Source organism: Arctopsyche grandis, chromosome 7 (assembly GCF_051622035.1).
Source record: "Arctopsyche grandis isolate Sample6627 chromosome 7, ASM5162203v2, whole genome shotgun sequence".
NCBI classification, from domain to species: Eukaryota; Metazoa; Arthropoda; class Insecta; order Trichoptera; family Hydropsychidae; genus Arctopsyche; species Arctopsyche grandis.
In genome coordinates, this window is record NC_135361.1 from 13873732 (window position 1) to 13892500 (window position 18769).

At 32.7% G+C, this 18769-nt stretch overlaps 1 protein-coding gene across 1 annotated transcript; it reads left to right on the forward strand.

Annotated features, from left to right (window-relative positions):
* The first annotated feature begins 3810 nt into the window (after nucleotides 1-3810).
* Nucleotides 3811-11556, forward strand: LOC143914065 (ionotropic receptor 75a-like). The gene is made up of 10 exons (XM_077434156.1): nucleotides 3811-3955; nucleotides 4432-4582; nucleotides 6522-6700; nucleotides 6771-7009; nucleotides 7075-7174; nucleotides 7279-7466; nucleotides 7527-7634; nucleotides 7719-7885; nucleotides 7953-8150; nucleotides 11466-11556. The coding sequence occupies exons 1-10, from the start codon at nucleotides 3835-3837 to the stop codon at nucleotides 11554-11556; spliced, it is 1542 nt and encodes a 513-aa protein (XP_077290282.1). The 5' UTR covers nucleotides 3811-3834.
* Nucleotides 11557-18769: the final 7213 nt, after the last annotated feature.

Consider the following 18769-nt stretch of genomic DNA (forward strand, 5'->3'; position numbering starts at 1 on the left):
TAACAGTGGGAAAAAATCCCAAGTGAAAATACGTACTTTTGACTTTTGATTTGAATTGGACGACTACTTAGAGAGATTTGAAAGCTGAAAAATGCTACAAATGAAAGATAAAATACCCAACTATAGATTTCAATATTCATTTTGAACAGGAAATTGACAGATTTTGAGACGTCGACCGAACAACACGAAGATATAGAAAAATCGCGCGATTTAAAAAATACATAGATCCCCGAATCTCGAGCCAATGAACATGTTAACTGGACATAGATCTATAAGAAAAGTCATATCTCGTCTATGAACCATTTCGTGTCGAACAGTCGAATATTTATTTATTTACAAAACAATACATAATATATCTATTAACTAAAAAATGTAATTATAAAAGTAAACGTATTTAAATTAGCTTCTTAAGAATACTAAAATATTTAAATGAGAATCCGAAAGTCTAATTCTAGATTTGATACAAAAATTTCCAGCAAAGGAAAAAACTCTTTCAGTTTGGATCGAAGTTGGTTTTATTGTTAAAAGGGACGAAAACATTTTTTTTAAATTATCGGTTTTTTCTTTTTTAAAGTCGAGTTTATTTTTATTTAAGTTATTTTGTATATTCGTCTTTGATAACTCCCAATTTAATTCTCCATTCACCGTCAAACACACAATTGTTTCATCTTCATCCGAATCTAAGAGTTTCTTCCATTGTGAAATCGTCAATACAAGAAGGATATACTCGCTTCATAATAGTTCCACCGTAGGATATACATTCATATATTTTATTATATAATAAAAAATGCTGTATTGTTTGTAATTTGGCCAGGAAGGCGCATTGGGGTTTACCTGTAATGTCTTCCTGGTATGAAATAAAAAAAAAAAAAAAAATTACAACATTTAAAGAATTTTTTGTTCGGTATAAAATCAGAATTATTTAAATTTCGTGCTAAAAATTCAGTTTTAGGCTTCTTCTTTCTTCGATTTTAATTTTTGAGAATATTTTACGATTCTTTGTGTATTTGATTTTTTTATTTCCCTTCGTGCAGTCGTGAAAATGTTGTAGGTTTTCAAGTTTCTTTAAATCCAATTCCCGGGATTCGAGATAAAAATTCCCGGGACACGGGACAACAAAAATTCCGTGAATTCCCGGGAATGTCTGTCCCGGGTCGACCCGGGTCAGAAACCCTAGCACGCATAAGGTACACTTGTCGTTAATCTGTGGTTCAGTCTGTCTGGCGCTTTTCGATCGTTTGCACCGCATCTTATATAAAGTAGTATATGAAGTTTCAAATAAATTTATTATTCTGTTCAAACATACACAGCTGAGTCCAATAATTGAACTGTAAGCAGAAAGCGCAGCGTAATGATCTACTTGATTTATTTACGTATGATTTGAGAAATTTCATAGTGGCAGGGCAGGCAATTTTATGATTGCAAATCAAACAACGCGCAAAAGTTTCTATTTGCTCGTCGAGGTTTACTTCGTTCTCTTTAAAGTGGGCATCGCCTGAATAAATCAATAAAATTGTTCCTATAAATTTTCCGACTTGGTTCAAAATTGGAACATTCTTCCAAGTGGTGGAAACGACTGCTTGTGCCACTTGTGGGTAATGTATTATTCAAAGCGATTAATTCTGCACGGTAATCGCAAAAAAAATAAAGATCTAACTGGTGCAACTACATTTATGGAAATATTAAAACTATTATTATGTAAAAAAAATATGTACATATGTATTTAAATCGAGACTTACCAGAACGAGCAAACCTTTGCGCACCTCAAACACTATTGTGTAGATTTTGCGCGCCAACCAGTGGCGTAGTTACCGCGCCCGCAGACTCCACAATGCGGGGGGCGCCGCAAAGCGGTGCGCCTTTTTTACTGATTTTTTTCATTTGTTCTGTAATATCTTTGTAATGTATTTTTTTAAAACCTCTTATTTTTCAACCTATTTGCATCTCCTTTTATTGTATGTACATATAGCTGAGAATTCTGTCGTATTCTTGTACATACATATATATCAGTGTTAAAACAATAAAACAAAATTATATGAGGCGTGAAAACCAATAAAATTTACAAATTTATACATTTTTCGCTGTCTACATTAACAGGTGGGAAGTTTTTAAGGAAAATTCACCATCAGTTACTTTAAACAGATTGTGCACTGCTTGTTGGTCGTCCAGATTAGATTCTATTAATGCACTTCGATATATAGGTACATATATGTACACATGTTTTATTTAAAATTTAAAATTTCTTACAGAAATAATTTTAAAAAGTAAAAGAAATGATTAACAATCAGAAGCAGAGTGACGAAAAAATAAAATGGAAAGTTTTGAATTTATTCTCATACTAGTGCTTCTTGAAAAAATTCTTCGGCATCCCAACTTTGTTTCAAAGCTCTTTCAATCAAAAAATGGTGATGTTATAAGTGCTCAGTATATGATTAGAAATCCATATTGCGAGATCAGAAATTTTAGAAATAAATTTGAAGAATTCGTAACAATTTCAACAATATTAGGGTTGAAGCCAAAATTGAAATTGAATCGTTAATCTCTTGTCTAAAAGAATTTTGATGAACTTAGTCATGATGCACGATTCCAAGATCCATTAAAATAATTTTTTAACAATTTTTAATGTGGCACTAAACGTTACCTTGGTGCAAATGAAGGTTCGTATCGAGTTATTTAATGATATTGTTTCAAAGTTCGCTTTCCTGCAAAGCAATTATCAGATGACGATTTACATATGTATGTATGTATATCGTGAAGCCAAATCTCTAGCCAACTAATATGTCAATGACTTTGACAAATCATTGCCTAATCAGGTGCTTAATTTCCGTTCGTGCTTAAAAGAAAATAAACCTTGTAAAAATAAAGAATATCGACAGTGTTCCTAATTTGGCAAAGCTCTTCATTTGTAATGTTTATACTTCAAATTCGTCATTTAAATCATCTTGTTCCTCACGCTTTCGGTAACTGTAGCTGTTCGCTCACAAGCTGAAACTTGATAAAAATTAGTTAAGGTCACAACATCGACTAAAATTATTAGCAATGATTAGTATTAAATTTGAACAAAATAGTCATGTTTGCCAATGATCCAGAAAAATAAATTTTCTACGTAAAAAAGGTATGCATTATTAATTTAATTTAAGTGATTTTGGTGTAAGGAAATAATATTAAAATATGGGGGGGCGCTTGGAATTCACGCTACGCCACTGGCGCCAACTCATTGTATTAGTGTGAAAATTATTTTCCCATGTTTATCTTAAGAATTTCTGTATCTTTTATGACATCATTTTTTTATTTCAGCTCACTTGCTTATCGACACTATCAGATTAAGCGCAACATACATACATAATGCTAATTCTCTTGTTGATGATATACTTTCTCGTGTCAACAGTTCGAATGTTCGCGATGAGCGATCAAGCTATAATTAAACTTGCTATGTATGATGGTCAAATATCTATGGTTGACGCTTTTCTATGTTGGAATCATGGTAATGTTATATTGCATACCTGATCAATGATCACGTTTATATATTTTCAACGATTTTTTATTTTGGATTTTTTAGAGCAAAAATTGAGACTGATAAAAGAATTGTCTAAAAATAACATATTGATTCGCGTAAACAATATGGCTGTTGAAAATCTGATATCGCCAGTGCAAAATCAAGAGCATATGATAACGTTTTTAAGTGATTTCCGATGCGATGGAGTACGTGATTTATTGGAAAAGGTAATAAATTAATACCAATTTATTAATTTTGGACTTTTTATGCTCTCTAAAAAAATTTTGATATAGGCAGAAGAAAGCTTGTTGTTTAAAGCACCATATAGATGGATTTTAATGGGAAATACTTCTTCTGATATAAATATGAATTTATTAGAAGGATTGAATATATTACCTGATAGTGATTTCAATGTAATATTGGAAAATGAAGACGGTGACATTTTAGATCCATTATCAGGTAACGAGTATTATAAAGCTTTGGAGTACGAACGCTTATATGTATTTGCTTCATTAATGAATTATCATCATCATTTACAGCCATTCACCATCCACTACTGTGTAAAGGCCTCTCCAACACGATTCCATTCGTCTCTGTTTTCGCGCAACTCTCATCTATCTTACCTAATACATTGCTATTTTTGTCCACCCATCTTTTTTGCGATCTTCCTTTCAAGCTTTTACATTGTCTCGGGTACCATTCTAGCACTTATTTTGTGCACCTTTCGTCCATTCTACTACATAGATAGCTACGTGACCCACTCATTGCCATTTCAATCTCTTCACTTTCTCTCACTACATCCACTTCCCTTGTCATACTTCTCACCCACGTATTCCGTTTCCTATCTCTCCTCGATATGCCGAGCATACAGCATTCCATACTTCTTTGAGTCCGTTAGCTTTGTGTAACATGAAATATTGCATATTTAATTTTAGTCTATAAAAGAAACGAGACTCAAGAATTGGTGATAGAAAAATCAAGTAGAATTCCATTGGCAAAAAGGAGGATAAATTTGGAAAGCACTTTGATTAAAATCTGTTACGTTTTAACAAATAATGACACGATTAATCACTTGTCTGATTATTTGTAAGTAAATTGCTTGTAATTTTGCATTATTAGACGGGCTTAGTTGACTATATTCGTCTGAGTATTATAATTTATCATTTATCTTGGGATTATTTCTAATCTGTTTATGATCATAACACTGTTCGACACGAAAAATGTTTCAGAGACGAGATATGACTTTTCTTATAGATCTATGCCCAGTGAACACGAATCTGGTAACAAAAAGTGTTGATTGGCTCGAGATTCGGAGATATATGTGTTTTTTAAATCGTGCGATTTTTCTATATCTTGGTGTTGTTCGGTCGATTTCTCAAAATCTGTTAATTTTCTGTTCAAAATGAATATTGGAATCTACAGTCGGGTATTTTATCTTTCATTTGTAGTACTTTTCAGCTTTTAAATCTCTCTAAGTAGTCGTCCAGTTAAAATCAAAAGTCAAAATTACGTATTTTCACTTGGGATTTTTTCCCACTGTTAATACTATATTATATTGAGTATTTTCTATTGAAACATGTTTATTAGGATAGTGCTCTGACCACACTATTTTTTATTTTCGTTTAAAAGGGTTAACTGGAAGTGTGCTGAACTTTAAATCGGTAAAATTGCGAGCAAAAAGCTCGTACTAGTGTTTACTCGTATTTACACGAATCTGAATTGAATTAATAGGGATAATATATTAAACTAGTGTTGGACCCGTTGATTTCAACGGTTGGTTTCGAAAAGGAATTGAAACTTAAAAATAAAGTTAAAGATATTGAATCGACTGGTTTCGGAAAGAAATTGATGCACGAATTACGAATGACAAATTACGAAGTGATTACGAATTACGAATTACATTTTGTGCATCGCCGACGCCTCCGGCACCCCGGGGCCTTCGCCCCCGGCGCTTAAGTCGCTCCGGGGCCTTCGGCCCCAGCGCCGCCGACGCCTCCGGCGCCCCCAGCGCCGCCGACGCCTCCGGCGCCCCCAGCGCCCCCAATGCTTTCGGCACCCCGGGGGCTTCGCCCCCAGCGCCCCCAATGCTTTCGGCACCCCGGGGGCTTCGCCCCCAGCGCCCCCAATGCCTTCGGCACCCCGGGGGCTTCGCCCCCAGCGCCCCCGATGCCTTCGGCACCCCGGGGCCTGAAAAAACTGGGAAAATGAAAAAAATTAAAAAACTGAAAAAATGAAAAAAATTAAAAAACTGAAAAAATGAAAAAAATGAAAAAACTGAAAAAATTAAATAAAATGAAAAAACTGAAAAAATGAAAAAAATGAAAAAACTGAAAAAATGAAAAATATGAAAAAAAAAATTTGCTCCCCATACTGGTTGATTCATTATGTTCGGCGAGAGTTAGGACACACACACACACCCACACACACACACACACACACACAGATTACCGTCTTTATATATATGATTATCTTTATAAGAGAATTAAATAAAATTCCAGTTAGAAAAATTATATTTCGACTATTCTTGTGGATTAATAACAAAAATTCGTTTATTTTATCGAGGTAAGCCAGTTATCAATCCAGTTAACCCTTTTAAACGAAAACAAAAAAACTGGACGACTACTTAGAGAGATTTGAAAGCTGAAAAGTACTACAAATGAAAGATAAAATACCCGACTGTAGATTCCAATATTCATTTTGAACAGAAAATTAACAGATTTTGAGAAATCGACCGAACAACACCAAGATATAGAAAAATCGCGTGATTTAAAAAACACATATATCTCCGAATCTCGAGCCAATCAACACTTTTTATTACCAGATTCGTGTTCACTGGGCATAGATCTATAAGAAAAGTCATATCCCGTCTCTGTAACATTTTAAAAGTCGTCATTTGTCGAACAGTGTAATTTGTGCTTGAAACGATCAAACAAAGATGACTCTTATTCAGACAAAGCATAGTGTATCGTATCTACAATCGCTTTTCAAAAAAAAAAATGAGGAATTGCGTTTTTTCTATTTATAGGAACAAGGAAGTAGATACAATAACAAAAGTAAACTTTATATTGACTAACCATTTGATAGATTTTTTGAACGGCTCTCGTTCCTTCAGTTTTGTCAGTTCCTGGGGCTATAAAGACGTCGGAGACGGTTCTTGGAGTGGAATGATAGGCCAATTGACGAAAAAAGAAGCTGATATTGGAGGTTATCTTAAATAAAATACATATTTATTTTTAGAGCGGTGACGAAATTGATCAATTTCTTCCCGTTTTAGGATCTCCTCTCTTTTTCACAGCGGACCGAGTGCCTGTAATTGATTATATAGCCATGCCTACACCAACTAGATCTAAATTTGTTTTTCGGCAACCGAAATTGTCTTATATGAGCAATGTTTTCTTGTTACCATTTCGGGGTGGTGTCTGGGGTTGTTCTGCGGGTCTCGTTGTCATATTGGTATTTTTCCTATACTTATCCTCAAAATGGGAGTGGAAATCTCATACAAATCCAGAGCAGGTGATATTGAGATACAGAATAAAAAACGATGAAGTGGTATAACTTTTAACCGATTAAATTCACAGGGAGTCAATGATTCGGAAACATTGAGAGCATCTTGGAGTGATGCTGCAATTTTAACGATCGGAGCTATATGTCAACAGGGGAGCAATGTGCAATTAAAAGGTGCTTTATCTGTTGTATTGATATAAGTAATAGAAAGTACGGACAGCCAAGAATGGAGTCTTCTGATAATTATGATGCGAATTTGTAATTAAAATTGATTACAGGTCCTGTTGGTCGAATTGTTATTCTACTGCTTTTTTTGTCACTGATGTTCTTATATACAAGCTATTCAGCTAATATTGTAGCACTGCTGCAGTCTTCTTCCTCCAGAATTAAAACTTTGTCTGATCTTTCGAATTCGAGGTTGAAATTTGCTGTTCACGACACCGTCTTCAATAGACACTACTTTTCGGTAAATAAACCTTTTAATTTTTGCAATTTCGAATTTATTTATATGTATGAATACTTTTAGACTGCTACTGAACCAGTCCGGAAGATGATATACCAGAAAAAGATTGCCCCACCTGGCGAACCTGCTAAATTTACCACTTTAGATGATGGTGTTAGAAAACTTCGTGATGTAGTTTTTTTTTAATTATTGTTTGATTTACATTAATATATTTCTGTTAATTATATTCTAGTAAGTCTTCATTTGATATTGTAGGGTCTTTTTGCCTTTCACATGGAAACTGGGGTCGGATATAAGGTGGTAAATGAGATATTTCACGAAGGTGAAAAATGCGGACTTCAAGAGATACAATATCTTCAGGTGATAGATCCGTGGTTAGCTATTCAGAAGGATTCGTGCTATAAGGAGATGTTCAAAATTGGGTAAAGTGTTGAATAATTTTTCTTTCTTTACATAACGTTTAATGAAACGATGTAAGCATTTTTGTAGATTGCGGCGTATTCAAGAATACGGTCTACAAGCTAGGGAAAATTGGCTTCTATATACGAAAAAACCTAAATGTTCTGGAACTGGAAGTAATTTCATCAGTGTGGGAATAGTCGACTGTCGTCCAGCTATGATGGTTTTGGCTTATGGAGGACTTGTATCCATCCTGATATTGATTTTAGAGTATCTGTTACACTATAGGTTTTTCAAAAGTCTTATTTTGATATAATAATAATCAGTGAATATTTCATAATATATTTTTTAAATGAATTTTAGGTCCAAGATAAATGTCATGTCATGTCAATATAAAATGTCAAAAAAATAACGTAGATCAAACACGCGACATCGATTTCAAAACAATTTAATGAAATACATATTTGAATTTTAACGAAAATTAATGTTTTTCATATAGAGACATCTATGAATAAAAATAGTAACTATAAATTAGTCGAATGCAAAACCACGTATTATATTTATTTAAGTACATTTTATTCGTCTCAGAATTAAGTTATATTTTGTTTCATTATTATGATATTTAAATGTGTATTTGAAATTTAATATTATATGTAGATTTTGATTGAAATTGTACAATTTTACAAATAAATAAAGTGCTATTTTAAAATATTATACTCATATGTAGATACATTTTATATTACGTACATACATGTAAATAGAAACGACTGAATGACTTTGATCTGATATTTCAGATCCAAAGCTTTTGCTATGAAAACTGAAACAAATGTATACAAAGTGAGATACAGTATCAATGAAAGGACGCCTCAGCTGGTTTGAAAGCCGCTTGTGCATCGAGATTTTTATCGCTTCAAAGGAAAACCCGGAAAATTTATTCAGTTAGAGATAGGAAAAATCGCAATAGACACATATCGCATTAAACACGTGCGAGATACACCAAAGAAGAATACATATTTCATGCAATACTTTTACATCAGATACATATAAAGCGTGGAAAGTTATCAGAATCGATTAATTAGAGGTATAGAAATAGCTCCAGTATTATATTACACACCTACCACAATATTATTTTTGTATTAACGAGTGTTGTATCGCTTTTCGTCAATATTGACGATGTGCGAGCGACGTATTGTCGTATCGGTAAACCTTGGAAAACATTTAACAATAATGTTTTTGTGTCGTTGTTTTGAGTTGGGCGTTATCTATCAAATGTGTTTCGGAAGTAAGCGAACCTGAACACCTAATCCGGTGGCAGGTAATTAATTAAATGCTGCCAATATCGCCATTGATTGATCGATGAATATCCTCTTGTTATACCTATATATATATCGAGGCGCCGGGGTTCGATCCCTGGGCACGGGCCTCGAATGAAAATGTATTTTTCAGAGTATGCTGTTGGTCAGACCTTGATTTGTGACTCCAGGTTGATCGTTTCCTATCAGAGTTTGCCAATTTTCTCTGATTTCATTGTTGAAACGGTTCCCGGAAAAAAAATTGGCTAAAAATCCTTCCTACCTACTATGTCACCACTATTTGAAGTATGATTGATGTACAATAAAATTTATGTACAATTCATAGATGTCTCGTTAATTTGCGAGTTTTTCAGTGTCTCGTAATTCAACGACTTGTAATAAAAATGCTGCATTTGTAATTGTAATTGTGATTTGTAATTGGCCAGGAAGGTGCATTGGGATTTACCTGTAAGGCCTTCCTGGTATATATGTAAAAATAAATAAATAAATATATATATATATATATATATATATATATATATATATATATATATATATATATATATATATATATATATATATATATATATATATATATATATATATATATATATATATATATATATATATATATGCGCACGTATACATACTTCCTTCTACCTAGCGTACTGATTACTGGTGAATTCACAAAAACTTTCGTTTAGGGCTGGTTTCAAACTTTAAAGTGCAAGTTGGTGTAAATAAGTTTTTATATACTTTTTTATATAGCAAAGGCATTACGTTCACTCACCCGAATAAGAACAAAACGTACATACATTTATGTACTACAGCTCTGTCTAGTTCTGCTTTAGCTTTGCTTCAACTCTACATATTTTTATTTATTTTATACTATTTACAATTTTGCAATAATGTCATTACAGAATTGCACCAAGTTGTCACTATGGATAAAAAAACATACAAAAATAAATATGGATGCAAAAACAAGAATAAGATAAGTAATAAAGATATAGATAATACATACATATATATTGTAGCGTAGACGTGAATACAACGGAGTGAAAAAGACGCAGTGAGTAGTAATAGAGGTAGTTTATTGCTGTTGATCCGTCAACCAGCCAGCTCCAAATGAAGCAGATTCTCCGAATATTTATACACGGCGAGTATTCTCAGCACAGAGAGATTATCGGTCAGATTATATGACTTTTTATAATTTGATCGATGCTAGTAAGCCAGTGGTCGACCACTACCAATCACCTAGATCAGTATATTTTAGATTAAGCAAATCCAAGCTAACAGGTGACTAAGCCATCAAATTGGTACGTACCACAGGCAACAAACGGCGGCGTCTAGTGCACCTGAGTTGGCTGGGAACTATGAAATTTAATTTTGCACGAATTTGAGGATTGCTCACCAAACCAATCAGTAATTGGTAGAAATGTTTTCCCAAATATACTCAAGGGAATTATAACCTGTTATAGGATAGAGTCAAGGATAGCGATTATAAATCATCATATATATATATATATATATATATATATATATATATATATATATATATATATATATATATATATATACATATATAAAAGGGGACTAGGTGACATCACGAGTCCCCTTGTATCCCGCTCGCGCACACGTGAGTAAAACTGTGCGATAAAAACAGAGAGATTTTTACAACATGCCACTGTAACAAATGTGCATATGTATGTGCATCTGAGAAACTTAACCTGTAATGTTTGTAGTACGGTTCTGTTTAGCCTATCCCAGTTTAGTTTCATATTTTATAATTTGTTTTGATCTGCTTTGGTATCAAATTTGGTGTAAACATAAAGAATAAATATTGATTTCGTTGTCATATGTTTTTTGTAAAAAGCTTCTATCAAAGTTATTGATTTTTATTTAAAATGTGTTTTTGAGAAAAATTGGGTTTCGTCAACCGGAGTATGAGTACATAAAAATATCTGTTTCTCGATTGTTCCGTTTCATAGTGTTCTGGTATCTGTTTCATGGTCCTAGAATTCAAAGTAAAGTTTGGAAATGTGTAGTTGGAATTAATAAGCAACCAAAAGCTTGTAGGGATTTTGACTTTAATAGCAATAATTGTCAAAATTTGTTCAGATTACCTGGCTCAATATAGACTGTGTTGAAATGTTTTGTTTTTCTATTACAAAAGCACTTCGTATATGGAAAATGTAAAAATGGGAAAACGAAATGAGCGTCTCGCAAAATTTTCCTACACATTTCGTCAACTGAGCGAAGCATTTGAATAATTCTTTTATTCCAGTCACAGATGCTTTTTCCATTTTCTAAGAGTATTTTCAATGCGAAAACAACAAAGAGAGCGAGCAAAATCGTCTCTTACACATTCATACTTTTCTTTTTCAATAAAAAACCACTCTTAGAATAGTTTCGTATTACTTCCTCGTTTATTGTTATATCTAAAATTCTAATCCTTACAAACTCTTCATTGCCATAATTGCTTTAGTTTTTAAAACCATCTCTTATACTGTTGAGACAAACAAGAAATAAATTGATTTCTATCAAAATGACTCGAATTACATTTGAAAAAGATCCGACAATCAAAAATTCCGTCCTACCCGTTAATATAGCAGATAATGAACGATCGAAAGGAAAAATACGAAATCGATACTATCGCAGATTTTAATTGCGATTTTCAAACCAAATTTATGTTTGAAATTTGAAGCTGCCTTCGATATCGCTTTCCTTTTACTTTGAATTTGCGGCTTCAATTGAAGATTCAGTTCGATTAAATCGTTCTTCTGAAGGCGATTTCAAAGATATTTCGTACCGCTTAATTGAGAAACTATGGCATACAGATTATTTATATATGAATGAAAAGGTTCTTCGGAAGCGGTCTCTTAATAACGATGGCACCTGCTATTATTTTATATAATATATATTTTGACCGTTAGATGAATATCATATCGTCTTACCTCAGGTAAGACGATATGATATTCATCTAACGGCAATTACCTTGGCCTGTGGGGCCATTAGTTTTCCTCTACCTTTGCTCCTCGAACTGACCAATTATTTACATCGCCTATCTATCCCTTGATACATGATACGTACTTTGACAATTAAGTCTTGGAGCTTTCAAACTATACATACATACATTTCACATACATAGTTTCATATACTTTGTTAAGTTGTTATTTTTACAATGATTCAATTATTTCAAATGCATCATCATTGCCTTGTATGCTTTCTTTATGAATATCATTTATTATGTACCTTGGATATATATGTATGTGAATCCAACTCGATTGTTTCATATCAGAGTTTGTTAATTTATCTGATTTCATTGTTGAAACGGTTCCTCAAGATATTGGCCACATTTGCTTTATTTGTCACAACTATAGTACAGCGGCGTGGACTAGTGGTTAACTGGTTATTATATTATGCTTTCGAGCAGAGTGGTTACGGGTTCGAGCCCCATTGGAGTCCCACTGTTGGCCAAGTCCATGGTTTGTGACTCCAGATCGATCGTTTCTTAACAGAGTTTGCCAATTTTTCTGATTTTCATTGAAACGGTTCCTGTAAATTTTGGCATCTTCTGTCCTATTTCTCTTGCTAATGTCAAGTTATTTAGCGTCTTGAGGTTCACCAATTTGATTATAAAATGGTGCAAAAAATTCTCCATAGATGTCACTGTTTAAAGGCGAGTGGTCATGTTCTATGAAGTTAAATGAAATAATAATGTAATGGCAGCATGATAAAATATAAAATAAAAATATCTACAAAATTTTTTAGTTACTTTGATGCTGACTGACCGTAAGTCAATTAAATATTATTGTTATAAAGCGACATTCTTACGACTCAATTATATAAGCAGTGGTTACCATTCATTCATATATGTACGTGTTGTAGTGGTTACCATTCATTCATGTATGTAAGTGATATAGTGCACGCATTTTTGCACTCGACTATCAGTAGATAGAATCAGAACATGGGAACTGTGACGCACGTTGAGATAATACCAATGCTTAACCTTTTATAAAATAAGATACATGCTATTTGAAATATGCTGTTGAGAAAACGCGACATATATTTACATCATACGTAAAACGAATCTGATGAATATGTAGACCGTGTGTATCGATATTTGCATTCATGCATGTATTAGCCATCAACATGTGTATGTAGATCAGTGGCTAGTAGGGATTGCAATTAATCGTTATTTTATAAACTGGCAAACGGTAAACGATTTTTCCTAATACCGGTATTTACCGGTAAATGAAAAAAAATGTTCCTTTTCTTAAAAACGTTTACCCAGATTGAATATAAAATAAATAAAAAATAAATCTCAGTTGAATAACGTCATGTTTATATTCATTAAAATAAATTCGTAATAATAAATAATTTATTTTGTATATTTTATTTTTATTTATTTAAAGTTTGGATCATAATTGAGACAATCATCTGATCGCATTTATTGAGTGAATTTATCAATTTGAAATTGCAACATTTAATGTTGAAAATAAACAAAATTCAGACTACCTAATCGACGGTACGCCATTTGCATCGATTTTTAATGTACATAATATTATGCAATAATATACCTGTATATGTACTTAATTCGCGATAAAATAGTGTTCGGTAATTACCAGTAAATTTTAAAATACAATACCGGTAATTAGCGATGGTGAAATTTTTGCCCATTTACCGGTAAATCGGTATACCGGTACTGCAATCCCTAATGCTTAGCGTGCAATGCTTTCGATTGTGTGGTCACGGATTATATTCCTGACTTTTTGCTGGCCAGACCTTGGATGTAACTTCAAGGTTAATCGTTTCCTTTCAGAATTTGATTATTATTATCTGATTTCATATTGGAAACAGTTCCAATATATTGGCCATCCCGTATCACACAAAATTTGAATTTACAGCATCTCATAATTTTTTGATATATAAAAATGCTGCAATATTTTGTCCATAGATGCCCCATGATGATTTTAATGTTTGTTTAATTGGCCTTGAGTAATACTCATGTACAATTTTGACAATAGATGTCGTGTTAATAAAAATGGACACCCATTTTACCTGTATCAAAATAATAATATGTAGATGTCAAAGGAGGGTGCTATCTTATACTTGTATCGTCAGCACTACATATCCAAAGTTTTGGAATGAGATGCAAATTCAAGGGCACCAATTTATTGTAAACATCGATATTTACATTAAAAAATCCGCATGCAAACTCAGATTCCGGAACGTCGGAGAATTTCGTGTAACGCGGCACGTTCCGTCGCCCTTACAAAAGTAAAGTTTTGTAGATAAAATTCAGCCCTCGCCTCGGTTCGAGATAACAAAAAAGGCTTTCACAAAGGGTACGACCAACATTACGGCCGGATTATCAGGCCAGGGGTGTGTGCTAAATCCTCACGGGACAGGTGCACTTAAGCCCATCCCAGAATCCGGTCCAGGACCTGGGATCGTGACCCTGTTACGGTACGTGGGAATCTTCGCGCCCATCTCCAGTGTCATCCAGTCATCCCATCTCCAGTCATGCCTTTATCATTGTCGAATCGGTAGTCGCCCACCTTTGTGTATCTGTGGATTTGTCGAACAAGTACCCAGCACTTTAAATTTAATCACCTCTTAACCCATGTAATTCTCTAAAGATACAAATATATGTACATATGTACATACGTACATTCATACATATGTATGTACATGCATTCATATCTAGAGTTCATACAATCCACTGATAAGCTCAACGTGTCATTATTGTTCATGAAATATCCATATTTCCTACATTCTTTGTGCGTAATCTTAAAAAGAAAACCATTTAAAATGTAGATATCTATCTACATACAACTTTTTACGATTATGTACGAACAAAAACATTAAATAGAGTTAATTAGTACATAATTTTCAAAAATTACATCTTATGTTCAAGAAAAGATTTAATCTAGTAGTAAAAATAGAAAATCGAAACATATGTTTTATGAAACTACGTCATACTTTCAATAAACTATGGATCAATTTTTCAGTCTGGAAAACTCCCCACACTTCAAAGGGTTGATTCTCAGAAATGAAGTCGAAAGATTTACCTCTCAATTAGGGTTTCTGAAAACCCGGGTTTTCAAAACCCGACGGGTCCGGGTCCAAAATCAAAATTTTAAAAATTTCCAGTTTTATATTAAAAAATTTATATACATATACATATGTAAATACATTGAAGATAAAATGTACGCATCTACATATAGATGGATATCGAACTTATTCTCTTTTACAGGTAATAAATACGAACGAGAGAAATTTATAGTCCAGCGAGTAAATAAGCCAGCACCTGGCTAATTTGAAAACGTATTTAATTTCAAGTTCAATGTAACGAGGTAATAAATACAAGTTGAAAGGAGAGCCATAAATATATATGTATATCGGAAATAACAAAATCACAGTATAACAAGTCATGTTTGATTATAACTATTATATTAATTACCTCGTGTAATACTCACATATAAATAATCACGGTAAATGGTATTCCATTGTGATTTAGTTACATCTGTGCTTACATCTCGGACCGGGTAGTCAAAATTTACACTGGTCTTGAGAAAATCAATATTATTAAGGTAATGTCAAAACGGGAAATGGATTGCATTGTTTGCTTGCGATAAGCTATGACATGCTTACATTGAGAGCAAATACATATACATATGTATATGTATATGTATAGTTTCCAAGGTTAGTATATGGGCCAACTGCATAATCTCGGCTGTCGAGGAGTGATGGTGTTGTTTTCCGGAAAATTCATGCAAAATTTCGCGCAAAAATCGTTAAATACAAGCACTGCGTAAATTGAGAACCGCGTGTATTTAACGAGTTGTGGGTGAAACGGGAGATAGTAGGTGACGAGGAAGAGTTTCAGAAAGGAAAATAAATTTGAGAACCTATAATCCAAGTCTTCGTTCCCAACGGAAACTCGTCATTCGTACGCTGACCACACGTCTTTTATTTAAGAGGACAGCTTTTATTTAACCGCTTCTTTAGATTTATTTATTTTTATAAAATTTACCTTTTGTGGTTGACCGCCAACGGCAAACCTTTAAAAATTGGTCTACTAATCATATTTCTGCATTTGTATAAATGTATAATTAGGGTGCAACAATTGAAAGAATTTTGTGATGATGTAGAGTTTCAATGTAAACAATTGCTTGGTTACAGCAAAACATTATGGCTAACTCTTCTACCAGCTTTAGAGAGAATTTTACTCCTATTTAAGCCATTAGAATTCCATTTGTTGAAACTGGAAAAATGAACTTTTAATGAAATGTTAGCTGAGGAATGTTTCACCAATATGTATATATTGAAAATTGATTCACAATAAATTTCAATGTATGAAGCACCCATATATGCATGTATTTAAGAGAATTGAAGCTGAAGTTACATAATTGAAAGAAAAAAATAAGGGTTTTTACTTATAAATATTAAAAACAATGATTTTAGATTAAAATTAATCCGAAAATATTAATACCAAAATATTCAAACTCGTTTATTTTATCGAGGTAAGCCAGTTATCAATAACATTTTTGTTATTAATCCACAAGAATAGTCGAAATATGATTTTTCTAAGTGAAATTTTATTTAATTCTTATATAAAGACAATTTAATATATTATCCCTATTAATTCAATACAGATTCGTGTAAATACTAGTACGAGTTTTTTGCTCGCAATTTTACCGATTTAAAATTCAGCACACTTCCAAGTAACCCTTTTAAACGAAAACAAAAAATAGTATAGCCAGAACATAATTTTAATAAACATGTTTCAATAGAAAATACTCAATATAAAATAGTATTAACAGTGGGAAAAATCCCAAGTAAAAATACGTACTTTTGATTTTTCATGTTAGCTGGACGACTACTTAGACAAATTTCAAAGCTGAAAAGTACTAGAAATGAAAGATAAAATACCCGACTATAGATTTCAATATTCATTTTGAACAGGAAATTGACAGATTTTGTGACATCGACCGAACAACACCAAGATATAGAAAAATCGCGCGATTTAAAAAACACATACATATGTATATGTATCTCCGAATCTCGAGCCAATCAACATTTTTTATTACTAGATTCGTATTTAGTGGGCAGATCTATATGAGAAAAGTCATACCTCGTCTCTGAACCAAAAAAAGTCGTCATTTGTCTAACAGTGTTATTTAAATAACTGGGACAAATTTTTCGTTGAAATAGAAGTATTTGATTGGGTCCTATTACGAGAATTTTCCCTGTATACTAAGATCTAGGAAAGCTATTTGCATACATATTTCTACATAGCCACTAGTCCTGGTCCCTAAATATACTCGATGGCGAATTATTCGATAAAGTTTCGTGCATAAAAAATTATGTCAAAAATGAAAAGATCAACAAATGGCGACAAAATGACAATCCCTGCCCACATAGGTGGGTTTGAATTTTATGAATATTTCACAGATAAATGAGTTTCTTTTATAAACATTATAAAAATTGTTGAATTTTCTTTATGTCTATAGGGAGAAATTTTCATTAGTGAACAATACGTGGACTAATGAAAAATAGACACACTAAAAGCATGAATTTATACCAAATGCAACTTTTAAATTAGTTGTCTGCAATTTTATGATTCTTAAAGCTTGAACTTCTGCCATTAAAAAAATTCACTCTTGTTAAAAATATCAACATTAACGTTGTTTAAATTTCAATGATGTTTAGTAAATATATTTGTTTAAAACTTTAAAATTGTTTTATAATAAATGATAAAATTTTTCAATTCTTCACATGTCCTTTATTTTCTCTAAAAAAATATGGTCATTGTAGCTATACGCTATGAAAGAAATTTCAGAAAATGACGACTATTGCGAGAGGGATAAAATTTTATTACCAACCTTGCTGTAATTTTATCTCTTTATCAAAATTGAACTTTTTCTAATTTGGAATTAAATACCAGCGGGAGATTAATTTCATAGCTGATAATAAGCCAAAACGAAGACTGTTAATTGAAAGGCCCGGGATTTAAATTAATCTTTTTCTATGGTTTTAAGTAGTTACCTACTTTTATTACCATTATTCGGACCATATCAGTATAAAACTGATACTATCGAAAGTCTTGCTTTATAGATTTTTTCATTAAAAATATTTATCTATTTTACATATATGTAAGATTTGGTTTTAACCGCACAGTGTGTGATTAACGAGCGTGTATTGTGCAGAGCGTGTATGAGCTGAGTTTTTTGTGAATTAGTCAACTATACATATATACATACATACACCAATTGATTGATTAATTAATTACATGAATCAAATGAATTAAAACCAATTAATTAAACTCTGATAGGAAATGATCGACCTGGAGTCACATAGACATCACATACATATCAGCCAGCACTTCGCTGGGCTAGGGATCGAACCCGCGACCCCGTGACGTGATTTTTTAATGTTATGTAGTCAAGCTTCCCTTGAATTGCAATATTCAAGAGAAAAATAAGACGGTAAAGGTGGCATAGCTGATGGACCCAATTTTATATTTTCCCATGATGTGTTTATCCGGTTTCCCCTAAGCGACATCTTTCATATTAAACTTGTATATATATATTAATTTTATAGATTATT